The sequence below is a fragment of the Rhinatrema bivittatum genome, chromosome 8, assembly GCF_901001135.1.
Source record: "Rhinatrema bivittatum chromosome 8, aRhiBiv1.1, whole genome shotgun sequence".
NCBI lineage: Eukaryota > Metazoa > Chordata > Amphibia > Gymnophiona > Rhinatrematidae > Rhinatrema > Rhinatrema bivittatum.
Window position 1 is genome coordinate 4,190,683 of NC_042622.1, and position 26,515 is coordinate 4,217,197.

General features: G+C 52.7%; 1 protein-coding gene across 1 annotated transcript; it reads left to right on the top strand.

Moving 5' to 3' along the window:
- Nucleotides 1–1,891: 1,891 nt before the first annotated feature.
- PSMF1 (proteasome inhibitor subunit 1) lies at nucleotides 1,892–23,402 on the top strand. The gene is made up of 7 exons (XM_029612690.1): nucleotides 1,892–2,207; nucleotides 2,433–2,585; nucleotides 3,763–3,845; nucleotides 13,697–13,861; nucleotides 19,805–19,858; nucleotides 20,319–20,477; nucleotides 22,017–23,402. Exons 1-7 carry the CDS (start codon nucleotides 2,076–2,078, stop codon nucleotides 22,066–22,068), a joined length of 798 nt encoding a protein of 265 aa, XP_029468550.1. The 5' UTR covers nucleotides 1,892–2,075; the 3' UTR covers nucleotides 22,069–23,402.
- Nucleotides 23,403–26,515: the final 3,113 nt, after the last annotated feature.

Below are 26,515 nucleotides of genomic sequence, written 5' to 3' on the forward strand. Positions count from 1 at the left end.
AGTGATGGCTTGTAAGCTGTTGTTCCAGAGTGCGATGGATTTGTTAATAGATTCTGTTATGGGAATCAAAATCTGGACATCGTCCGCATAAATGTAGTGAATAAGGTTAAGACTGGTTAACAGTTGGCAAAGGGGAAGGAGGTAAATATTGAAAAGGGTAGGTGATAGGGATGAACCTTGTGGTACACCAAGGGAAGAATTTGTAGATGGTGATTCTTTATTGTTTATTTTGACTTTAAAACTTCTATTACTGAGGAACGACTTGAACCAATTGTGGACTGTTCCCGAAATGCCTATGTCTGAGAGGCGATTCAAGAGGATGGGGTGGTTGACTGTGTCAAAAGCCGCCGAAATGTCTAAAAGGATTAGGAGAAAGGAGTGTCCTTTGTCTAGACCCATAAGAATATGGTCAGTTAGAGATATGAGTAGGGTTTCTGTGCTGCGAGATTTGCGAAACCCATATTGGGAAGGGAAAAGTAAGTTGTGATCTTCTAAATAATCCGAGAGCTGGATGTTGACCAATTTTTCTGTGATTTTGGCTAGAAATGGTAGATTAGAGATAGGGCGGAAATTTGCCAGCACACCAGGGCCTAGGTTATGTTTCTTGAGGAGTGGTTTCAGGGAGGCGTTTTTTAGATTATCTGGGTAGAGTCCTTGAGTTAAGCAGCAGTTTATGATTTTGGTTAAGGGACCAGAGATTATATTAGGAATAAGTAGCAGTAGCTTGGAAGGAATGTTGTCCGATGGGTGGCTGGATGGTTTCTGCCTTTTAAGAATGGATTCGATCTCTTTGGTCGATATTAATTCGAATTTATCGAATTTGACTCCCTTAAGAATGTAGGTGTTATCGAATGAGGTGTTGTAGTCAGTCTTGGTAGGAAGGAGAGCAAGTGTGTTTGAAATCTTCTGCTGAAAGAAAAGGGCTAGCTCATTTGCTTTGGACTGAGCTTGTTCGTCAGGTATCGACGGTGGTAGAGACTTTGTTATTTGAGAGACATATGCAAAGAGGGTTTTTGCATCAAATTGGATGTCATGGATTTTTTTACCGAAGTATTCTCTTTTTGCTTTTAGAATGGAAGTCCTGTAGTAATGTAGTGTTCCTTTGTATGACAATAGTGTAGTGGTGGAAGGTGCTTTGCGCCATTTATTTGTGTATATGTGTGTATGTGTATATGTGTGTATATGTCTATGTCTATATGTGAGTATATATATATGTATGCGTGTAAATGTATATGTGTGTACATGTTTATGTGTATATATATATATATGTATATATGTATGTGTGTATATATGTGTGTATATGTATGTGTGTATGTCTGAATATGTATATATGCGTATGTGTATATGCATATGTGTATATGTGTCTGTGTGTAGGTGTATATATGTGTGTGTATGTGTATATATGTGTGTCTGTGTATATATGTGCATCTATATATATGTATGTGTGTTTATGTGTGTAGATGTGTGCATTTGTGTGTGTATATGTATGTGTGTATGTGTATATGTGTGTATATCTATATATGTGTTTATGTGTGTATATGTGTGTATGTGTATATATGTGTGTATATATGTGTGTGTGTATGTATGTATATGTTTGTGTATATATGTGTGTATGTATGTGTGTGTGTATGTGTATATGTTTGTGTATGTGTATATATGTGCATCTATATATATGTGTGTGTTTATGTGTATATATGTGAGTAGATGTGTGCATTTGTGTGTGTGTATATGTATATGTGTAAACGTATATGTGTTTATGTGTGTATATGTATGTGTGTGTGTGTGTGTGTAGTCTCATACACATGAGACGGTGCTAGGAACGGAGATTTCGGGGCACTGTTTCCGCTCCAGCCTGTGATCGGACGCACGCACGCACGCACGCACGCAGACCCGGAAGAGCAGAAAGGGGGCCGAGCCCGCCGTCGTCCCGGCTGCGCGGAGCAGGAGGTCTGGGCTGTGGCTGCACCGATGCTTCTTCCCTTTCTGTCTTGACCCCCCTTCCTCCCCGTCTCTTGACCCCCCGTCCCTCCCCCTCCCGTTGCCTCTTGTGTTTGCAGGGCTGGTTGCGCTCGGTGATGGCGGCAGGACTGGAGCTGCTGTACGCGTCCGTGGCTCGGAGCCTGTCCGTACCACAGGATGCCCTCGTGTGTTTCGTACACTGGGAGATGGTGGTCCATGGCTACCGGTGCCTGGGCACTGGCGACAGGGTGAGTGGCCCTCAGCTTTCCTTTCTAGGCGTATGTGAGGCAGGCGCTCCTCGCCGCCCGATTTCCGTTTTTATCTTGCCCCTTCCTGCCTGAGCCGGTTGCTGGTATTGATTCCCAGCGTAAAGTTGCATCTTTACGGCTTTCTTCTTGCAGCAGCCTGGTGTTAGCAGGCAGGGACTGTTCTGAGCCCAGGACCTTTTCTGGAGCCTGTGCTTTGCATTGCAGGCAAGCGAGAACGAGAGGAAGTCCGAGAAGCTTCCTGTGGGGTGGAACTCGAACAAGGAGCTCTACAGTCTGCGCTACAAGTCACAGGATGACACCAGCCAGATCCTTCTTAAGGCCATCATGGTTGAGAATACCATGATCCTGAATGCCATGGTGAGTCCTCGCGGCAGTCGCTACCACTGCCTGTAGGAACAACATCTGGAGATGGGAACATCAGGACCAGATTTCCATTCATTCAAAGTAAACACTAAAAATCCTTCAGTGGTTTATGAAGCAATCACTAGCACGCAAGCAGGCTGATTACAATGCAGTGCACTGTTTAACCTGCGGTTGGGTGTACATTTTGGTCTCGCGTCCACAATCCCTTATACCATAAGGGGTTTAATGCGTCTAAAGTGCGCATCCAACATCCGCCTTCCCACCTGAAACTAATAGCGCTCATCACATACAAATGCATGTTGATAAAGCTATTAGGTATTTGCCACACATACAAAAAAATATGTGCGCCTAATATGTACATTTTAGCGCTCGGAAATTAACGCCAGCCCAGAGCAGGCATTAATTTCTGAGCAGCCCAAAAAAGTGTACAGAAAAGCACAAAATACTGCTTTTTCTGTACTTTCTCTGACTTAATTTCGTGGCGATATTGTCAGAGGAACCAAAAGGTAAAGAAAAAAGCGTGCCAGCGGTCAGCTTAAGGAAACAGATGCTCCATTAACCAGCATCCATTTTCCTAACCCATAGCCGGGCACAGGTTAGGAAAATGGATACTCGTAAAATTGAGCGTCTGTTTCCCTAACTCGCTGACAGCCACCTCTCCTGGGCTTCTGCTGCCCAGGAGGCGCTAGGGGCATGCAGCTGTCCCTAGTGCCTGCTTTTTAGCATGACCCCGCATTTAAATATTGTATTTCACGCCCAGGAGAGGTGGCTGGGCGCGCGTTAGGAAAGTGGGTGCTGAACACTGAGCGCCCATTTTCCGCGTGTCTTTACCGTATCGGCCTGATAGAGAGAGGGCAGTGCTGCCATCTGCCGAATTCCAGAGTGTCTTGCATGCATCTGCTCAGCTGTTGCTGCCATTATCTGTTCATTTCCCCTCCCCCACTAGCTAGGGTTACCAGCTGGCTCCTAATTTCCAGGACAGGTTGATCTGGTCCTGGTTTTACCCCGCTGCATGCAGGGATTTGTAGTCCCTACGAAAAGCAAGACTAAAGTTCCTGCAATGAGTGTGATAAAATCTGTCCTGAAAAGCTGAAGCCAGTTGGCAAACCCTACTGCTGAAATATGGAGCAGATTCTCCTATTCCACTTCTGGTTCTGTTTCTTCCCTTTAGGACCCCAGGTTGGAGCAGGTAGTGGATCTGACTCTGAAGGTCGCAGATTATGTGGACGGTGAAAGAATGGACACTTTTGAAAAGTGAGTTTCTGCGGGTTCTGCCTAGCATTTGACTTGTGTGCGGTTGTGGCCCTCAGTTTATTGTGATTCTGCGGCTGCATTAGCTGCCATGGAACTCCCTCCCACCATTTATCACCAGTCCTCATGGCTCTTCTGTCACCCAGAGTAACTCCTCTCTCTGTGGCCCTCCTGCCTGAGTCACAGTAAAGAGAGTGCCACAGCGAAGGCAGAACCAGCATTTGTAATGCAAGGCTTTAAAACTGATGTAAGCACAAGGGACTTGGATATCTTGCAGGATGGGCCAGTGTGTGGATTGATACAATTATACTGCAAGGATGGTTTGGTTTATCTTAGTTAAGAACAGGTCGTGCCATATGTACACTGGCAAGAATTTAAAATAGATTGTGGGATGTTGGTCAGAAGCTCATCAGGCTGCTCCCCCCCCCCCCCCCCAAAAATGAGCAAATGATTGCATCTTGCCAGACTGTATGTAAACAGCATGGACGATCAAGGGGACAGGTAGCGGGATCAAAAGGGAAGGAAGCTTGTCCAGAAAGAGATGAGCACAAAGGCTCGCAGTCTGGGCACTCAGATTCCAGACTTGAAAGCCCTAATAGTGGGGGCCGATCTTAATATTGTGGCTATCGCAGAAATGGGGTTCAGTGATGCCTGTGACTGGGATGTGGCCAAGTTCACTTAGAGAATAGCCACTGCCATTAGCAATGGTTACATGGAATAGACTTAGTGTTTGGGTACTTGCCAGGTTCTTATGGCCTGGATTGGCCACTGTTGGAAACAGGATGCTGGGCTTGATGGACCCTTGGTCTGACCCAGTATGGCAGCTTCTTATGTTCTTACCCTGGCCATAGTCTTTTCTCAAGAGTGAGAAGGCAGACAAGAAGGAGCAGTAACACGTTCCTGCATTCCCATTCCTTTAATGACATAGTCTGGGTTACTTGGAACAAGGAGATGGTATCTGGTCTCCAGACCTCCGGCACAGGCAGAGGAGTTGGACAGTGATCCAGTCATAGACTGCAATGAAGCCTGGATTGGACCGGAGAGATTCTGGTTTCTGTCGACAAACAGGACTGAATTAGCCAGGATACCTGGGTGACGTCATTTGAATGCACCAAATGGACTTGGCGAGCTTTAGTTCTGTTGAGCATGTGAGGGAGTTCTGTGCGGCCTCAGGACTTCTCAGTCCTTTTTTTGCCTGAGCTTCTGCATGGACATTTATCCTGGCTAAGTTCTTTGGTATTTTATTGTTTCTTTTTTGATCGTAACTCGCTTCAGGTTGCCCCATTGCCTCGGTAGCCTCTCAAAAGCAATTTTGTGTGCTAGCAAAAAAAATAAAATGTCGGTACAAGAATGACCAAATATATCCGACATGTCTGGCTCCCGTGTGTGTGTGGCCAGAAGATGTCTTCACCAGTGGTCATGATGTCTGTTATAAATGTCTGGGGCTTGACCATGCCTCAGCTAACTGCTATGACTGTGGCTGAATGTCCCGGAGGAGCAGAGCTTGAAAGGTCGGTGAAAAACCGGAATTATTCTCCTTTCGGAGCAGGGCTTCTTTGGACTCCCTTCATGACAAGTTGAGCAGGAGCTCATCGAGCAATGCTCCACCTTCTGTGGTGCCGCAAAGTGCAGAAGCACCGCAAACAAAGGTCTGTAAGCCCTTTGTCAGGCCCTGGGGTGCTTGTCGGTGCAAAAAAGGAAGAAGCATGAGGAGGAAGTGGTGGCAGTGTAGTATCTGAGCTCTCTACAGAGGTAAATGAAAAAGCATTTCCTAGCATGTAGCCAGATGGACTCAGAACCAGTGGGTTTATGCTCCCCTGCCAGCAGATGGAGACTGAGCAAGCTGACATCACAGTATATATAGCCCTGTAGTGACCCCTAGCCTGCCAGTATTCTCCGTCTCCAGCAGATGGTGGACGTGCATCTTCCTATGGGGATTGCTTTGAGCTTTATGGAAGCAGAAATTTTGACATCCTAAATTCTGATACTTAAAGGTCCCTCCCCCAGTTAAGAATTCCTGAGGTGATTTCTGTGGCCCCTCAGAGGTGGGCCTTGGTCTGGTAGCTGGGTTTCCTGGCATGGACTTAGCTGCTAATTCCCTGTACGTACCAGGATCAGTCCAGACTGCTGGGTTATGCCTCCCGTCCAGCAGATAGTCAGAGAGAAACTGAAAAGGCACCACCTATATACCCTGGTGCGCCCCCTGCGATCCTTCAGTATATCTCTGACTCCAGCAGATGAGAGAGCATAACCTGCGGTCCTGATCTCCTGAAAAAAAAACAAACCCCTACAGAAAGTTTATTAAGATGATTGAATTGATCCACTATTTCAGGTTTGATTTAAGTTACCTGGGAGGTAACTGTGACTAGAACTCGGTAGAAGCTGAAGTGAGGAGCCATAGCAGGCAAGGCAGGGCTCTGCCCTGAAGCCTTTTCCCGGAGTGCATTCTGCCCAGCCCAGTGAGAGGAGGGGCAGTATTCATCGGTGGGCCGGTCACTTTCCTCCTCCGCCTCCAGAGAAGCCCATCCCTCGGAGAAAGTTGGCAGAAGGAGTTTCTCCTTTCTGCAGGCTCCAAGCGTTTTCAAAGTTTGTTAAAAAAAAAAAAAAAAAGAAGTGCTGCATTGCTAGCTGCCGCGGAAAGCGCTGTTGAGATTAAAAAACAAACAAACCGAGGTGTTTTTACAAATTCCCTGCCTGCTGTACTCTCTGGGTCTCCGGAGGAGGTGGCCTTCCACCCGTCCCCGTTTCGCGCTCCTTTCTCTTCAGGGCAATGCCCAGGGGACCGTTTGTGTCGCGTGCGGGGAGTCGGGGCTCCGGCTCTCGCGCGAAGGCCTCTGTTCCCGGTGCATTCCCGGGGATGAGGGGCCTTCGCGGAGAGCAGCCCCGACCGAGAAGTCACTCCCTTCGCGGCTGATCTCTTCGGGTGGCCTCGCGGGGGTAGACATACAGGGAGCGTTCCCGAGTGCGGAGGCGGCGGCCATTTTAAATCGACCCGATCGTGAGGCGGATCTGTCAGAGGAGGATGATGATCCCCTCTCCCCGCCGGAGTTAAGTCCTCCCAGGGGCCGCGGTTCATCTGGGCATGCTAAGGGGGATACTCTGAAGAGGCCACACCCCTTCTCTTCTCAATTTGTGCTTTTGCTGCACAAAGCTTACCTGGAGGCAGAAGCAGATTGGGAGCAGGGATCTTCGGCTCCCAATAAGCGGGGGAAGATTTCTATAAGTCCTGAGGGACTGGGTTTAGGAAATTCTGCTCCTCCCCCGGCTCCTAAGCCCCCGCAGCATAATCCGGTGGATCCTGCCCCTCAGGATCCCCCTACTCCTGATTCAGGGGCAGACATGGGGAGCGCGGATCTTGGACCCCTTGATCTCGCATGTCCTTCAAGAACTGGGGATCCCAGTCCCACAGATTGATTCAAATTCTTTACCAGGCGACTTGGAGTTGACGGGGCTCCGCGCGCCGTCCCAAATCGTGTCCCGGGAATGGGATGCTCCGGAGGCTACCTTGAGAATTGGCCGGGCTATGGATAAGCTTTACCCGCTTCCTCTTGAGGCTTTGGAATTGCTTAAGGTGCCTAAGGTGGATTCGGCGGTCACGGCCATCGCTAAACATACCACAATCCCAGTTACAGGTGGCACGGCCCTTAAGGATCCCCAAGATAGAAAATTGGAAGTGTTGCTGAAGCGAATCTTTGAAGTGTCAGCCCCAGGGGTGCGAACGGCGGTTTGCAGTTGCATGGTACAAAGGGCTACCCTCCGCTGGGTGCAGCAAATGTTAACGTCTCAGGATTTGCCTCCAGGGGAAGCAGAGCAGGCGAACCGAATGGAATCTGCGGTGGCCTATGTGGCGGACGCCCTGTATGATCTTCTCCGTACTTCAGCCCGCTCCATGGCGTCAGCATTCTCCGCGCGCTGACTCCTCTGGCTTCGCCATTGGGCGGCGGACTCATCCTCCAAAGTGCAACTTGGTTCCTTCCCTTTTCGGGGTAAGTTTTTATTTGGGGATGAGTTGGAGCAGCTTATTAAGTCCTTGGAAGAGAACAAGGTATTTAAGTTGCCGGAAGACAGGCCAAAATCATTTCGTTCCTCGGGATCCTTTCGTGGTCGTTTTCGCGGACAGCGCCGGTATCGCTCCGGGAGAGGTTCCTCGTCATTTGCACCACGGCAACCGCCCGCACGCTCTCAAGGATGGTCTCCTTCCTTTTGTGGCCGACGACAATCGCGCACGGGGGCGAGCCATGCCTTCACCAATAATAAGACGTCACAATGAGGGGACGCCGGTCCATCCCTCCGTTCCGGATGTGGGGGGTCGTCTATTTCACTTTCGGGAGGAATGGGCCAGAATAACCTCAGACCAGTGGGTCCTCGACATTATAAACCTCAGCTACGCCTTGGATTTTGCACGACTCCTGCGCGATTTCTTCCTGGCCTCCCCCTGCGGGTTGCGAGAAAAGCAAAAGGCTATTTCGCAAACGCTAGCGTGGTTACAGGCTCTGGGGGCTATAGTTCCCGTACCGGTAGCCGAGCAAGGCACGGGTCGCTACTCCATCTATTTCATCGTCCCAAAGAAGGAAGGTACCTTCTGTCCCATCCTCGATCTAAAACAGGTCATCAGAGCTCTAAGAATCCCATGCTTCCGAATGGAGACTCTGCGTTCCGTCATTGTGGCGGTCCACAAAGGCAAATTTTTGGCTTCTTTGGATCTCACGGAGGCTTACCTGCACATCGGGATACAGGAATGTTATCAGAGGTTCCTAAGGTTCATGGTCCTGGGAGCCCATTACCAGTTTTGTGCCCTCCCATTTGGTCTCGCAACAGCCCCGAGGGTCTTCACCAAAGTAATGGTAGTCATCGCCGCAAGTCTCCGGAGAGAAGGAGTGCTCGTCCATCCATACTTGGACGACTGGCTCATTCGGGCAAAATCAAGAAGGCTTTGTGAGGAGGCAGTACGCACAGTCATTTACCGTCTGAGCTCCCTAGGTTGGGTCATCAACCACTCCAAGAGCCAGCTGATACCCTGCCAGACCCTAGAGTTTCTGGGAGCCTTGTTCAATGCAGAGTGGGGCAAGATTTCCCTGCCGCAGGCGCGAATGGAGCGACTGATGGCGCACGTTTGTCGTCTACTAGCTCTGTCGCTGCCGGTGGTATGGGATTATTTACAGGTTCTTGGATATATGGCGTCCACCCTAGAGTTGGTTCCTTGGGCTTTTGTGCATATGCGACCGTTACAGAGAGCGCTATTATCTCGATGGGACCCCAAGTCGGAAGAATTCCGGGTGCCGTTACCACTTCTAGACCCGGCAAGGGCCAGTCTGCAATGGTGGTTGCAGCCGACCCATTTGCTCCAGGGAGTCTATTTGGAGCCTCTGCAATGGATCATCGTCACAACGGACGCCAGCCTGTCTGGTTGGGGTGCGGTCTGCCAATCTCAATCTGCACAGGGGCGTTGGACGGCTTCGCAGGCCAAGTGGTCCATCAACCGTCTGGAGACAAGAGCAGTCCGCTTGGCGCTGCAGCGGTTTCTCCCTCTGATCCGACATCAAGCAGTCCAAGTCCTGTCAGACAATGCAACGACGGTGGCCTACATAAATCGCCAAGGAGGAACCAGGAGTTACTTGGTTACGTCCGAGGTGAGCAAGTTAATGGATTGGGCGGAAGCGCATCTGTCTCTATTAGCGGCTTCACACATTGCCGGCATCGACAACATCCAGGCGGACTATCTCAGCCGGCAGCAGCTAGATCCGGGGGAGTGGGAACTGTCACAAGAGGCACTCAAACTCATCGTTCGAAGATGGGGAACGCCCCGCGTAGACCTCATGGCGACGCGCCTAAATGCAAAGGCAGCGCGCTTCTTCAGCCGCAGACGAGAGCACGGCTCGGAAGGCGTGGACGCATTGGTTCTTCCATGGCCCGAACATGTTCTCCTGTACGTGTTCCCTCTGTGGCCGCTGATAGGCAAAGTGTTGCGTCGGATAGAATCCCACGTGGGTCCGGTCGTTCTCGTGGCGCTGGAATGGGCCAGGAGGCCGTGGTTTGCTGATCTGATCAATCTAGCGGTAGACGGTCCCTTGCGTCTGTCACCTTCCTTGCCTATTGAGGCAGGGTCCCGTGTTTTTCAACCAGGCCGATCACTTTTGTCTAGCGGCTTGGCTTTTGAGAGGCGTCAATTGAGGAAGAAGGGATATTCTGATTCGGTCATCACTACTCTTCTTCAAGCTCGTAAGCCGTCTACTTCGGTTACCTACGTGCGGGTTTGGAAGGTGTTTGACTCTTGGTGTCGTGGTTCCTCCATGTCTCCAAGACAAGCTACGGTGTCACAGGTCCTGCAGTTCCTACAGGAGGGCCTAAAGAAGGGCTTATCCTATAATTCCCTTAGAGTGCAGGTGGCGGCTTTAGGCTGTTTCCGCGGCAAAATTGACGGCGTTTCATTAGCCATGCACCCCGATGTAGCCAGATTTTTGAAGGGGGTCAAGCATTTGCGTCCGCCGGTGCGACCTATCTGTCCCGCTTGGAGTCTGAATTTAGTTCTTCGTGGCCTTAGTACTTCTCCTTTTGAGCCGCTGAAGCGGGCTACGCTCAAAGATCTCACTCTCAATACAGTTTTCTTGGTGGCTATTTGTTCGGCGAGGTGCATTTCAGAGCTCCAAGCGTTGTCATGCAGAGAGCCTTTCCTCCGCATTTCGGATTTGGGTGTTTCGCTTCGAACTGTCCCTTCCTTCTTGCCTAAGGTGGTTACGTCTTTTCATGTGAATCAGACGGTAGAACTCCCAGCCTTTTCGGCGAAAGACAGTGAGGCTTCGGACCTTAGGAGGCTGGATGTTCGATGGGCGTTGTTGAGATACTTAGAGGTCACCAATCCTTTTCGCTTGTCTGATCATCTTTTCGTTTTATGGAGTGGCCCTAAGAAGGGGTCCAAAGCTTCTAAGACGACTATAGCCCGCTGGCTGAAGGATGCTATTGCTTCAACTTACATTTGTAGGGGGCGTGCCGTTCCGGAAGGTCTTAAGGCTCATTCTCTGCGTTCCCAGGCGGCGTCTTGGGCGGAGAGTGCCTTTGTTTCCCCTCAGGAAATTTTCCGGGCGGCGACTTGGAAATCCTTGCACACTTTCGCTAGACATTACCGTTTGGATGTACAGGATCCGACGGTACCTTCGTTTGGCAGCAGTGTGCTTCGAGCGGGACTGTCAAGGTCCCACCCCTTTTAGGGCAGCTTGGGTACTTCCCAGCAGTCTGGACTGATCCTGGTACGTACAGGGAAAGGAAAATTAGGCCTTACCTGATAATTTTCGTTCCTGTAGTACCAAGGATCAGTCCAGACGCCCGCCCATGTCAGTAACAGTCCCGACGCTGTATTCTTGTATTTCAGAATTCCTGTATGGAATGCTTACACAACCTTCTTATCGTTTCGTTCAGCGGCATTTTCAGCCGGGGTTTTTTCCTCGTTTTTTCCAAGAGTTCATGTTTCACTTGTTCTAGTCACAGGTTCTTGCCTAAGATTTCTTCTATCATTCTGCTTTGTTATCGATTATACTGAAGGATCGCAGGGGGCGCACCAGGGTATATAGGTGGTGCCTTTTCAGTTTCTCTCTGACTCTCATCTGCTGGACGGGAGGCATAACCCAGCAGTCTGGACTGATCCTTGGTACTACAGGAACGAAAATTATCAGGTAAGAACTAATTTTCCTTTCCGACATCAAGGTCTCGTTTCCGTGTTTGTTTCTAGGAGGGAGGGAAGGAGAGCGGTAAGGAAAAACTAAATTCCCTGTACGTACCAGGATCAGTCCAGGACACCTGGGTTGTGACTCCGCACCAGTAGATGGAGACAGACTAAAACTTGTGGGCGGAGCCATATATGCCCCTGTGCCAGTCACAGCCCCCCTCAGTCTTACTCTGTCTCCAGTAGGTGGTGCAGGTCCGGTCACAGCTCCTTCCTGCCCTGGTTCTGGTACTCCGTCAGGGTCGGTTCTTTTCTTTTCTTGGTTTTAGGCCAGTTTAGTGTTTTTAATTGGGATTTTTGATTTTTGTTAAATTGTCCCTGAGGTCCCGTCCGCCCTGTCTCCCAGGGGGGTTGTGAGGTCCTGAGGGGACTACCCCCCCCCTGGTTGAGGCCGCTGCTAGGGTCGAGGACCCGGCTTTCCCAGTAGCAGCGTCAGGGGTGACACCGGGGAGCCCGGTTCACTCACCCCTGCTGGACTAGGGCTCCAGGACCGTGGACAGCGACAAGCGTTGTTTGTAAAAAAAAAAAAAAAAAAGTTTTACTTTTGTTTTCGGTTCTCTCTGGCTTCAGCTCTCTGCTGCTTTGCGTCGCCGCTCCGTGGGGTCTCCGGGGGGGGGGGCGCCGCTGGCAGGGGGGGGGCCAGGGGGGGCCGGTTTCGCTAAATTTAATTTTTCTCCCGTTGCGCTCTTCGCCGCGGCTCGTCGGCATGCCTCGTGGCTCGGCCTGTAGGGCCTGCGGCTCGGCGCGCGCGCGCGGCTTTCCCACTGTGGTCTGTGTGCGGCCTGCTTCCCGGGCGGAGAGGGGTCATCCGGGGCGCCTCGGGGGGCTCGATCCCGCAGCGCACGATCGCCACCGCGCAGGGGGGGGGCTCGGCAGAGCGGCCCCAAGATTTTTTTTCCGCTGAGCGCGGGAGTGGCGGCCATTTTGGCCTCGGACCGTGAAATGGCGCGGGAAACGGCAGGAGCCTCGGGCCTGCCTCCCGCGTTTTCTCCTCAGCGGGTTGATACAGGGGGGGTCCCCTCGGGGGACCCTTGGTCCTCGGGGGTTTCAGAGAATGATTCTTCAGCCTGGCGGGCGGGGAGTTCTCTGTTCTGGAAGCGAGAGAATTGCGGAAGCTTGATGTGCGGAGGTCCCTCCTCCGATATCTGGAGGTCAGTAATCCTTTTCGGGTCACAGATCATCTGTTTGTCCTGTTCTCTGGTCCTAAGAAAGGGGTGCGGGGAAAACCGCTTCCCGTGGGCCTGAGGGCTCACTCGACTCATGCGCAGGCGGCATCTTGAGCGGAGGCTTCTCCGGTATCGCCTCAAGAGATCTGCAGAGCGGCTACATGGAAGTCGTTGCATACCTTTATCAGGCAGTACCGGTTGGATGTCCGGGCTACCGATCCCGGGGGATTTGGAGAGAGGGTACTCCGAGCGGGACTCTCTGCTTCCCACCCTCGGTAATTTAGCTCTGGTACATCCCAGGTGTCCTGGACTGATCCTGGTACGTACAGGGAAAGGAAAATTAGTTTCTTACCTGATAATTTTCGTTCCTGTAATACCAAGGATCAGTCCAGGATCCCGCCCGCAGTGCTACGCTGAAGTAATGGAGAGTCCGCTCTTTGTTCTGAATTATTTTGTTCCGCTTGTTTAACTCTCTCGGTTGGAGAGTCTGTTTCCGGGAGGGGTGTTTTCCCCGTTCTATTAGCGGTTTCTAGCTAGTTTACTTCTCTGGTTGTGTTCTACTTTGACATTACGTAAGACTGAGGGGCTGTGACTGGCACAGGGGCTTATATATGGCTCCGCCCACAAGTTTTAGTCTGTCTCCATCTACTGGTGCGGAGTCACAACCCAGGTGTCCTGGACTGATCCTTGGTACTACAGGAACGAAAATTATCAGGTAAGAAACTAATTTTCCTTTGGGTGGAGGGACTACAGGCTGAGGAGGTGAAACTGGAGGGAGGGATGATGAGAGGAAGAAAGGACCAAGCAGACTGGGAAGAAGAGTGGAGGTAAGAGAGGGAGGCGAGCTGTGGTGAGAGAATGGAAAATGTGAGAGAGAAGAAAAAGCTGCCGATGCTTAGAGCGGTAAAGCGATGTAAAGATGTGGGGGAGAGGAGCTCTGGAAGGCATTAATCTTCTCCCCTTCTCGGCAGCGTGTACAAGAACAGTGCCGAGCTCAGCGCCTCGCTGCTCTGCAGGATAATCTCGCCCTTCACTGCGCCAAAGGAGAGAAGCCGAGCCGTGCACGAGCGTCCCCGCAGCCCTGACCCTCTGAGGATGCCGCCCCATCGTCCGCACGCCGACCGGCAGCCAAACTGGTGAGCGCCTTCACCTCCCACGCTCTGCTCTTATAGCAGACTTCACTGCTTTAACTGCATGAGAGAGACGACAAAATTGTGAACAAAAACTAACACATTCCCCCCACAAAGTACAAAAGGTGAAAAAGGACGAGCCCTTAAGTATAAAAATGTGACTTTTATTTTGGCTGCTGATTGATTTTCAGTTGAACACATTTTTATACCTAAGAGGTATCTTGAATAAATAAAATCCAGTTCCCCGTACGTACCCGGATCAGTCCAGACCGTGTGTTGAGCCTCCTGTCCAGCAGATGGAGACAGAGAAAAACTGAAAGGTTATCCTATATCAGGACAGAGCCTACCCTGCAGCCCTTCAGTATTTCTCTGTCTCCAGCAGGTGGATCAGCTCACCCTGCGGTCTCCTGATCTACGCTAGTCAGCCTTCTTTTACTTCCTTTCTTTGTGGATCAAGCAAGTACTTCTTCCTTAGGGATCTTGATTGGATTTCTTTCTAATAAAAAAAAAAGTTTCATTTTTAGTCTGTGCAGGAGACGGTCTCGTCTCCTGGCTCTTGCCGGACTCAGGGGGGCTTCGCCCCTTGTGCTGTGCAGGGCCTGAGTCCGTGAGTGCTTCCAGGTGTGGGGACCGAGGCTGGTGGTCCAGTCATTCGTCCCCCGTCCCCCCCCCGGCTGCCTAGGGAGCTTAGGGCTCCATTGTGCTCAGTTTTGGGTTTAAAAAAAAAAAATAAAATAAGAATACTTAAAACCTCCCTGGGATTTGAACCGGCAGCCAGACATTGAGGAGTGAGCAGGCTTCACTCCCCTGCCTCTGCTCCTGCCGGCAGGGCTGCCAATCATTTCTATTTTTAACTTTTTTTTTGTTCGAGGGGCTCTGCTCAGCCTGCCTGCAGGCAGGCAGGCTGAGCAGAGCCCCTCGCGCCTATCGCGCGAGGGGCTCTGCTCAGCCTGCCTGCCTGCAGGGTGAGGAAGGCCCCTCCTCGGCAGGGCAGGCAAATCCAGCCCGGGGACGGATTCCCCAGTGCATGGCCAGGCCGTTCCCGGGTCGGCAAAGCCCGGGAATGGCGGCCGTTCCGGGATTTTCTGCAGCTCCCGATTCAGAGCTGCCTGGGGAGGCAGAATTTCACGATTTCCCCCCCCCCCAATTTGAGCCCCGAGGCCTCCCAGGATGTGGTCCCTGACCCCCCCCCCCCTCAGGGAAATCTAAAAGTCATTTCTCCTCAGAATTTGTCGTCCTCCTGCATGAATCCTATTTGGCTAGCTTGCCGGAGGAGGAGGAGGAGGGCTCCTCCCCTGCACCCCCCCCCCCCCCCCCCCGAGCGAAAATTCCGCGCTGCTACCTATTTGTCCTGCCACGGAACCTCCGGGGTCCGGGTGCAGGTGGCCCCCATGCCTGACCCCCCCGGTGGCCCCAGTTATTCCGGATCCTGATCCCACTTCAGATTTAGCGAACGCACTCCCACCTTTGGAGGGGACGATCCTAGGGTTCTCTGCATGTTTCAGAGCCCCTTATCCCTTCTGTCCTCCAGGAGCTGGGGCTGGAGGGGCCCCCTGCGGATACCCTTATGGACCCGGTCCTGGCGAGACTCAGGGCCCCGGCAAGCGCTTTTCCTTTTCATCCTATGCACAAGTTGCTGCTCTTGCATGAATGGGAGGCTCCCGAAGTGGGATTCTGGGCGGGCTATGGATAAGCTCTACCCCCTCCCGGAGGAATGCTTAGACATGTTGAAGATCCCCACCATGGACTCCTCTGTTTCGGCGGTCACCAAGCGCACCACCATCCCTGTGGTGGGATCGACGGCTCTGAAGGATGGACAGGACCACAAGCTCGAGGCCCATATGAAACGTATTTTTGAAGTCCTGGCTCTGGGGGTCTGAGCGACTATCTGCAGCAGTCTCATGCAGCGGGCAGGTCTCAGGTGGATTCAACAATTACTCAGCACCCAGGACCTCCCGCCTGCAGAGGCGGAGCAAGCTGAACGTCTGGAAGCCGTCATCGTTTATGGGGCTGATGCACTCTACGACCTCCTCTGCGTCCAGGCGAAGGCGATGGCCTCCGTGGTATCCACTAGACTCCTCCTCTGGCTGCGCAATTGGTCGGCCGACCCTTCCTCCAAGGCACGGCTAGGCACGTTGCCCTTCAAAAGGTAAGTTGCTCTTTGGAGAGGACCTTGAGAAGCTTATTGATTCCTTGGGGGAAAATAAGGTTCATAAGCTTCCGGAGGACCATCCGAAACAATCACGCTCCTTTACACCCTCCCGTCCTCGTTTCTGGGGACAGAGGAGGTATACGCCCCGTGGACGAGGTGGCTTCTCCAGGGGTTATTCTTTGTCTCAATCTTGGTCGCAGCCCTTTCGTGGGCGTTGCTCCTTTCGCGAGGGCCAGTCCCAGCACACCACCCCTAAGCCTGCCACACAATGAAGTTGTCGACCCATTCCTCTGTCCCTTTTCTGGGCAGTCGCCTCTCTCTGTTCTTTGAGGAATGGGTCAAGATCACGTCGGACCAGTGGGTCCTCGACATTGTCAGACGGTTACGCCTTTGAGCTTTTTCGCGACCTACCAGATCTCTTTGTATTCTCCCCCTGCAGTCGGCTCAAGCAGGAAGCGGTAGAGCAAACCCTCGTCAGACTATTGAGTCTGGGCGCAGTTGTCCCGGTTCCGAAAGCGGAGCTTGGCACAGGCCAGTATTCTATTTACTTTGTGGTTCCCAAGATGGATGGGGCTTTTCGGCCAATCTTAGACCTCAAGCAGGTCAACCGGGCCCTCAAGATCCCACATTTTCGCATGGAAACCTTGCTAGCGGTCATCGCAGTGGTTCGCCCCGGAGATTTCCTCGCCTCGCTCGATTTGACAGAGGTGTACTTCCATATTCCGATTCACCGCGATTACCAGAAGTATCTTCGCTTCCACATCCTCAGCCGGGATTTCCAGTTTCGGGCGCTGCCTTTCGGCCTCGTAACCGCACCTCGCACCTTCACCAAGGTCATGGTGGTGGTGGTGGCAGCGGCCCTTCGCCAGGAAGGAATCCTAGTCCACCCCTAACTGGACGACTGGCTTGTAAGAGCTAAGTCGAAGACTCTTTGCAGACAGGCAGTGGATCGGGGATTAGCTCTCCTCGCGTCTCTCGGGTGGATAGTGAATTTTTCCAAGAGCAACCTTCAGCCCTCCCAGGAGTTAGAGTTCCTGGGAGCCCATTTCGACACTCGAGTGGGTAAGGTCGTCTTGTCTCGAGCGCGGGCCTTCAAGTTGATCGACCAGATTCGGAATCTGCTCTCGCTGCCTCTTCCAATGGCCTGGGACTACCTGCAGGTCTTAGGGTCCATGGCTTCCTCCATCGACCTAGTTCCCTGGGCTTTTGCTCATATGCGACCATTTCGGAAAGCTTTGCTATCCCGTTGGCAGCCGGTGTCGGAACAGTTTCACATAGTCCTCCCACTTTTGGACTCTACCGTCACCGCCTTGCAGTAGTGGCTTTCGCTTCCTCATCTTCTCCGGGGGATGCCCCTTCAAGCTCCACAGTGGAGTGGAGATGGTGCATGGAATATAGAATTGAATGACATCTGACTTGCCTCTGCACCCCATGTATTTACAAAGTGTCTAGCCGTGGCAGAGGCCCATCTACGCAAGAAACACATACATATCTGACTGACTCATCAAGAGCCAATCCAAACAAGGAGCTCTCGATGCCCTCAAACTCACTATCAATCTACTGCACTCATTGGGATTTCTCATCAACTACTAAAAATCCCACCTGACCTCCATCTCACCTCCTGAATTTCATCGGAGCAGATTTGGACACCACAGTGGCGAAGGCCTTCCTGCCCAACGACCGCGCAGACACGCTCTCCCAACTAGCTGTATCTCTGCGCACAAAAAAGATAACAGCCTCAGCCCATCAATTCCTAATGTTGCTGGTCCACAAGGCTTCCACGGTCCACGTCACTCCGATGGCCAGGCTGGCCATGAGAATAACTCAATGGACTTTGAAAACTCAGTGGATCCAAGTAACCCACCAGTTATGTTTCTCGCTTCTCTGGTGGACGAACAAAGACAACTTGCTAATAGATCTACCTTTTCAGCAACCAGTTCCTTGGGCTGGGGAGGTCATGTGAACAATCTTCAAACTCAAGGTACTTGGGCACAGCTCAAAGCAACGTTTCAGATCAATTTCTTAGAGCTTCGAACTATACGTTATGCTCTATATGCATTCAAGGACTGCCTTTCATACAAGACTGTTCTCATACAAACAGACAACACAGTTGCAATGTGGTACTTAAACAAGCAGGGCGGCACAGGCTCTTATCTCCTCTGCCAAGAAGCCACGCAGATCTGGGACTGGGCCCTTGCGCACTCCATGTATCTCCGGGTAATCTGGCAGGCATACAGAACGTAGTAGCAGATCACCTCAGCCGATAGGTCCATCCCCATGAGTGGTCTCTGGATCCTGTGGTAACGACCTGAATCTTCCAACGCTGGGGTCAACCAACACTAGACCTCTTTGCATCTGAACTGAATCACAAAGTGGACAGATTCTGCTTCCTGCACAGGCAACAAAACAAGTTAACCATGGATGCCTTCGCTCACCCCTGGAACACAGGCCTCCTATATGCGTATCCCCCGATACCGCTAATAGCCAAAACTCTCGTGAAACTACAACAGGACAAAGGGTCAATGATACTCATTGCCCCGTATTGGCCTCGACAAGTATGGTTTCCCATGCTTCTTGACCTCTCAGAGAACCCATTCGCCGGGGCACAGCCCCCACTTTCATAACTCAGAACCAAGGCAGGTTACGCCATCCGAACCTTCAGACCCTATCCCTCACAGCCTGGATGTTGAAAGCTTGATCCTCCAACTGCTCAACCTTTCAACTAATGTCTCTCAAGTGCTTGTAGCCTCACGAAAGCCTTCCACATGAAAATCCTGTCGTTATAAGTTGAATAGATTTACCATATGGTGCACGCAAAAAGGTATCAACCCCTTTTCCTGCCCCACTCCGTCTCTATTAGACTATCTCTGGCACCTTTCAGACTCTGGTCTCCAGACTTCCTCGGTGAGGGTACACCTAAGTGCTATCTCAGCCTACCACAAAGGAGTTGAGGGGTGCCCCGGTAACAGCACAACCCCTTGTGAGTAGATTTATGATTTAGGGAATTAACAAGTTAAACCTGGCACAGTATGAACCGGTTTATCACATTTACGCAAAGCACAGCTAATCCTTGTAGCTGATAACTGGGAAACCCAAGAGCAGTGAATTACAGGAAGGTGTTCTGGATATCCCAAAGCCTTGGTCTGGCTTGGGACAGACGCAGAGGGGTGAGGGCGAGGCTGATGTTGGGTTTAAATACGGGAGTTTCTCTGCTTCTCTTGCCAGCTGCACAGAAGGGGTGAGCCGGCAGCTGCTACTTCACAGCATGATATTGTGTTCATTAAATGCAGGCAGCACTTTTCTCTCTCTGACCGGCATCTTCTGCTCAGATGCTCTGCCTTTTCCCGCTGCTGTCTGGGGGGGCGACTGCAGTCCTCGAGTGCCACCGAGAGGTCTTCAGGATGTGCATGCACTGCCCCCACTGCATGCAGATCTCTGTCCTGCATATTCATTATGGCACGTAAGGACCAGAAGAGGACAGGAGATGTGTACGCATGCGCTGCTCCTCGCACAGCGGCTCTGGGGCAGCAGGAAGTGACCTAACCTGTTACTCTAGTCAGGGTGACGGAGGAAAGAGGTGAAATGAAGGGGCTGAGTGCTCCTCGCTCCCCCACTACCAGCTTGCAAACGTGATGGGAAGAGCTGTGAGACTTGCAATGGCTGTGACTGCTGCTTTCTGTCCCTGCTGAGCTCTGCTTTCATTGGTCCCTTCCTCTGTCTGCTTCTCCTCCTTTTTTCTGTACCAGTAGCATTGCTGGTCCTGAATTCCTTCTTCTGACTGCTTGAGTTTCTTGCAGGCTCGATCCTCAGGATCCCTTTGCTGCTGGTGGAGCAGACCTGGATCCCTTTGGGTGAGTATAGGCACAGGACGGCCGGGGCGGGCGGGAGGAGGCACAGGACGGCCGGGGCGGGCGGGAGGAGGCACAGGACGGCCGGGGCAGGCGGGAGGAGGCACGGGGCGGGAGGAGGCAGGGGATGTCTGGGGCGGGAGGAAGCAGGGGACGGCCGGGGCGGGTGGGAGGAGGCACGCGGCGGGAGGAGGCAGGGGACGGCCGGGGCGGGCGGGAGGAGGCAGGGACGGCCGGGGCGGGCGGAAGGAGGCACGGGATGGCCGGGGCGGGGCGGGAGGAGGCATGGGGCGGGAGGAGGCAGGGGACGGCCGGGGCGGGCGGAAGGAGGCACAGGACGGCCGGGGCGGGCGGGGGGAGGCACGGGGCGGGCGGGAGGAGGCACGGGACGGCCGGGGCGGGAGGAGGCGGCACAGCACTGCATCCATGTCTTTCATTTGCTCTCTCCTCCTCCTCCTCCTAGACCTCGCGGTGGAGGGATGATGGTGGATCCCCTGAGATCTGGCTTCCCGCGAGCTGGTTTCGATCCCTCTTCGGGAATACCGGGCCGTCTCCCCCCAGGAGCAGTGCCACCTGGAGCCAGATTCGACCCATTTGGACCTGTAGGTTCAGGTCGTCCAGGGTGAGTGAGCGAGGGCATAGGAGGATGAATTTATCAGCATTGCACATCCCCTCTCTTCCCAGAGTTCATTTCTAGGCAAATTACAATAAATTTAAATAAGCAGAGAGATTAGAACAGCTTGGGGTCAAATCTGAATTTGCAAGTGAGGCCGCGTTGGGATGAAGGAGAGGAAATCACATTTGTGAATCGTTTCAGGACCCACTTGGGTCCCGTGGAGACCCTCGTTGGGTGGAAGGAGGGCATCGTAGGGGCGGCTCGAGTTCTCTTCCTGAGCTTGAGGTGGCCTGGCTCCAAGGGCGGGGCCGGGGTGGGGCCGCGGGGCCAGGGTGGGGCCGTGTCCCCCAGGGCGGGGTTGGGGGCGGGGCCGCGACCCCCCCCAGGGCGGGGTTGGGGGCGGGGCCGCGACCCCCCCCAGGGCGGGGTTGGGGGCGGGGCCGCGACCCCCCCAGGGCGGGGTTGGGGGCGGGGCCGCGACCCCCCAAGGCGGAGCTGGGGTGGGGCCGCGTCCCGCCTGAAGACTGAATTGCTTGGGGGAGGCTTGGTGAGGTCTCTGGGCCGGGCCTGCTTCTGGCTTCAGCACTGTGCACGTTTGATGTTCTGCAGAGCGGGAGGCTCCTTTCATTCTGCCTCGCCCAGCGCTGCCCTTCTCAGCTGCTCTGAGGCCCCTGCCAGCCTGGTCTTTATTTTACAAAATCTTTCGTCCGCTTGCATCCCGAGTGCATGGGGGATTACATAAGAGCAGATTAGAAATACAGCGAGCCAGAGCTGGGCCCCAGACTGCGTTCCTGATGGTATGGGGTGGTCCCGGAGAATACACGGCGCTGCCCCGCCCGGGCCGGCGCCAGTTACCCCTCCTGTGCAGGGGGCCTAACTCTCAGGATAGCGAGAATCCTAAGGGTTTCTCCTCCGCGGGCCCTGCCATAGCTTGGACTTGTAATCGGTGCTGGTTCTCCTCCCAGGAAATGATTAAATATCCGAGATGCAGCGGGTGCCTCCCCCCTCCCCCCTTTATAACTTTTATAGACCGAGGTTGAATTACCAGGATTAATTATCCCTTCGGTTTACATTACAACCTGCAAAAATAACAGAGACACAGTCTTCTTTTATAATGCACAGGGTAGAAATAACCTGGAAAAATATAATCTGGATAAACGTAAAATATAAGATGTGTGAAGCAGGTAAAGAGAATTGGATTTGTATCGGGGAAATAGAGTGAAGGGGGGGACTATGCAGGTTCTCGTGAAGCGGATCAGAACTAAGGCTAAGGTGAGTGCTTATGGGAAGGTTTCTCTCCTTTCATTTTCTCCTGCCCTCCTCGTCCATTCTCTTCTCGGCCCCTCGGGGATCCTGGGACTGAGCCCGTGCCCCTCCTCCTTCTCGCCAGCTGGGGCCTTGCTTTCTGCTGCTGGTGAGGGCCCTGCAGCCTTCGTGAGGGCGAGGCCATTCTTCTTCATGGCCCAAGCTGGACCTTAGCTTTCTGCTGTAAATATGAATGAATTCTCTGCCATTTTTCTGACTGTGCCCCTGTTTTCATTGCAGCCCTGATCCGGACCACCTGCCCCCGCCAGGCTATGATGATATGTTTATGTGAGGACTCGCGCGGCCCAGCTCCTCTGTGCAAGGGACCGGGACGGCCTGGCTGGGACTCTCTGTGACATCTCTGCAAGAAGCAGCAGAGGAGGCTGGGACTGGGGCAGGAGCAGCGGGAGGGCTTGGCTGGGACTCTCTGTGACATCTCTGCACGAAGCAGCAGAGGAGGCTGGGACTGGGGCAGGAGCAGCGGGAGGGCTTGGCTGGGACTCTCTGTGGGACTCTCTGTGACATCTCTGCACGAAGCAGCAGAGGAGGCTGGGACTGGGGCAGGAGCAGCGGGAGGGCTTGGCTGGGACTCTCTGTGACATCTCTGCACGATGCAGCAGAGGAGGCTGGGACTGGGGCAGGAGCAGCGGGAGGGCTTGGCTGGGACTCTCTGTGACATCTCTGCAAGAACCAGCAGAGGAGGCTGGGACTGGGGCAGGAGCAGCGGGAGGGCTTGGCTGGGACTCTCTGTGGGACTCTGCATCTCTGCAAGAAGCAGCAGAGGAGGCTGGGACTGGGGCAGGAGCAGCGGGAGGGCTTGGCTGGGACTCTCTGTGGGACTCTGCATCTCTGCAAGAAGCAGCAGAGGAGGCTGGGACTGGGGCAGGAGCAGCGGGAGGGCTTGGCTGGGACTCTCTGTGGGACTCTGCATCTCTGCAAGAAGCAGCAGAGGAGGCTGGGACTGGGGCAGGAGCAGCGGGAGGGCTTGGCCACCTCAGCAGTGCTTCAGAGCTTCCTGGTAGCAATGGGGGGAGGGGGCTTTTGTGAGCTCCCTCCAGGAGCAGCCTCAGAGAAGCCCCACTTCCTCCCCCCCCCCCCCCCCCCCGCAGCCTGTACCAACAATCCCTGGACCCTCGCCCGCTCTGCCAGAGTCGCAGGCTTTCTCCTTGCGCTGGACTGGAAGTGACTCGCTGTGGCTTTCTTAGCTCTGCTCCAGCGCTGCGTCCTGGGCCCTTTCAGTCTGCCTTGTGTCTTTTCTCTCTGGTTTGGCCTTTGCCCTTCCGCTAGCCCCCACCTATCCCTGAGAGCCCAGTACAGGTGATTACAAGCCCCCCCCCCCGCCTTTGCTGCAGTCGGGCGAGCCAGAGAGAATGTTTTTTCATTTTTCACTGCGCTGTAACAAATCTTTCCCTCTGCAGCTGCCGCCTCTTGTGTGTTTGTCACCTGGCTGAGGGCTTCCGTCTCTGGCTGCATTAATGGTGGGAGACGCTGGCGCGTGGAAGGCGGGTTGTGTTGCGTTTTCATTGCAGGAAACAGAAGACCTGTTTAGAATATTTTTTCATTTTCTGAATTTTGCTGCAGCCTTAGTTTCTGACATTAAATAAGGAGAAAGTGGCTTGAATTGTGTGCATTGTGCAGAGTCCTCTGTGTAACTTCTTACAGGCGGGGAGGAGGAGCAGAGGGTGGTGGTGAAGCCTCCCGGGCAAGGCAGAGCGAGCACAAATCTTCAGGAGGGACGCGGTCAGAGCCGCAGCCAGGGAACGACCTCTTCCTTTCCAATATGAACCTTTTTATTTTAACTCTCTTCCGGGCAGTGGGGCAGCTCCTCTTGGCCTCTCTCAGCTTGGGACTGATTGCAGCCGTAGGTGCAGGGTGGCTCCTCGTGCACCTGACCTTGTAGCCAGGATTTTTAACCTCTCTTCCCATTTACACGATAAAGCCTGCAGTCCTCTTTCTATCTAGTGCAAGTGGCAGGACCCCCAATTCTTATTCTTTCAGCTGAGCCCAGTGCTCCTCTAGCCTGCTCTGTGCCATGAGTGCTACCCTCCTCCTCTCTGCAGGAATACTGTGTAAGGACGAGGGCATTGCTGAGGAGCCAGCACAAGGCGGCCCTGGATTGTAACTACTGGAGGACAGAGCGAGGATGGGGAGGGCCTGCAGGGTGACCCAGAATAAACCTGGGAATGCGCCAAGCAGCTTAGCCTGGACGAAAAATCTCCCAGCACTGGGTACAGAGCGGAGACGCCAAAGCCATCCTTCCCTTCTACCACTTGTCAGAAACACGAAACGACCGCAGTGCTGGCTTGATGTGCATTCAGGGTCATATTCAAAGGCATCGTCATCCGGATAACGGCCACGTTTTGGATAAGGGAGAGGTGTTTCGTGCCGGGGGGAGCTGAGAATGTATTTCTGGACAGCTTTAACTGACCCCCACCCCCCCAAATACTGAGGAAGGCCTTGCTCCCCACGCGTCCCCTTACCCCAGGGCGAGGCTTGGCGCAGGCGCCCGGCATTGTGCTGACAGTGGATTTGGGGGGCTCTAGGCCTACAATGATTTGTAACTAATTTGGGGAGCTCGGGCCCGTGGGAGGATCAGCTCCTGGCTGTGGGTAAGGGGTTCTGGGGGGGGCAGGCTGGGACTGATTACTTGATTTGCCGGTTTGGGGTATAGGCCTGCAGTGTTTTCTTGCTATTTGGGGGAGGGGGCTCACATGTTTCGGGGGTGAGAGTGCTTGCTCCCTGCTTATCTGGAGTTGTCACAGAACCGGCTGCATTCTCTGTACCTGAATAACTTTAAACCTAACCACAAATATTGAAAGAGCCGGGAAGTCCTACCTGGATAATTATTTGAGCCGAGTTATCCCACTGATTGTCCCTAATAAATGTTGGGGGTTTTTTTTGGTAAATTGACTAATTATGTTCCCCTTTGGCGCGGCCCCAGCAGCTGCTCCCCCAGTAACCCAGCAAATGACAGCAGAGCCTTCCCGGTCTCTTCTGCTGTGATTCCCAAAGCTGCTTCCGCTCGGGGTTTTGGGATCCGTGCAGTGAATGTGTCTGGGAGAGATTTTCTTGCACTGTCTGCAGGGTATGCAGATTTATCTCATGCAGACTCTGCACTATCCCTTGGGCCTGGTGAACTTCCCCTCAGCACAGTCGGGCGGTTCCATGGTTGACCCGGGCTTCTCTGCCATTACTGGGTACCGGTTATGCTCTGAGCTGGAAGGCCCTCATAACCACCTCCTGCAGCAATTTCCTCTCAGCCCTGAATAATCCCAATCCTGGGGGAGCAGTGAGAGGAGAGGATCATCCTGCTGGTGGCTGAAGAGGATCAGTAAGTATAGCTTTGGGAAATTTTAGGACTGAAAACGTTTGAGAGAGAGGTGAAAAAGTAAGGCATATTCTTTAGTGTGTGTCTGTGCGCCGATAACAAAAAATCAAGCCAAGAGAAGGTAACTCTAGTATCTCTTTATTTATTTATTTATTAAACATTTCTTTTATACCGATATCCGTTCGCACATCGTATTGGTTCACAGTGAACAAAAAACCATTGGGCAGTGCCCGTACATATAACAGATAATATAATATAATATGATGAACTAGGCAACATATAAATGTTTGGGAGGAGCCCTTACATATAACAGGCATCAATGGGTAGATGCTATGGAATATAACTATAACTATATACATGAAAGTACAAAATCCTCAGACATAAAGGCGTTCATACCAAGATATCAGTATAACATTCAGAGGGGGGGTTTATGTAATAGGGGGTGAGATGGAGTAGGCTTGCTGAAAGAGCCAGGTTTTAAGTTTCTTTTTGAAAGTGGGGGTATAGGTCTCTTTCCCTCCTTTCTACCCCAACTCCTGTCCACCCCTTTGATTTATAGAAAGGGGATACTTAAACATACAAAAATCAGGATTTTATCTAAAACACAGGATTCCTTTTGGCACTAGCAAGAGTTTAATTATCCCCTTATAAGTCACTACCAGATTAATAGTGAATTACCAATAAATGTAAAGGACCCTAATTGTACGCATTCCTACTTCCTTAGCCACCTAAACTTAACTAGGAGCTCAACAAAATTAAGATGAAGGCAGCAGTCCAGCAGCAAAAGGGGGGACCTTCCAGTCTTCTGCATCGAATGTCACATGTATGATTTTTTTTTTTTTTTACCTGCCGGTAGGAGGTTGTACTTTTGAATGAGTCCAATCTTTGGAGGATAGAGTGGCAGATGTGGAGGAACTGAGGCAGACATAGAGGTTTATAGATGAGATTGCCAGGGACATAGTAGCAAACTCCCAACTCCAGTCTGGCAGCCCTGGTACTGCCTGGGAGGAGGAAGGTCTCATGACCGGAGAGCATCAACCTGGTGCAGCAGGAAAGGATCCTGTAGCAAGGACCTGCTCTCTAGGTGGTGCATTTTCCTCTCGCACCGAGGATGTCTCTCCCAGGGCTACTGCCCAGGAGGGAAGGGTTAGGTCGGCCGTCATAGTTGGTGATTCGATTATTAGGAATGTAGATAGCTGGGTGGCTGGTGGGCGTGAGGATCGCCTGGTAACTTGCCTACCTGGTGCGAAGGTGGCGGACCTCACGCGTCACCTAGATAGGATTTTAGACAGTGCTGGGGAGGAGCCGGCTGTCGTGGTACATGTGGGCACCAACGACATAGGAAAATGTGGGAGGGAGGTTCTGGAAGCCAAATTTAGGCTCTTAGGTAGAAAGATTAAATCCAGACCCT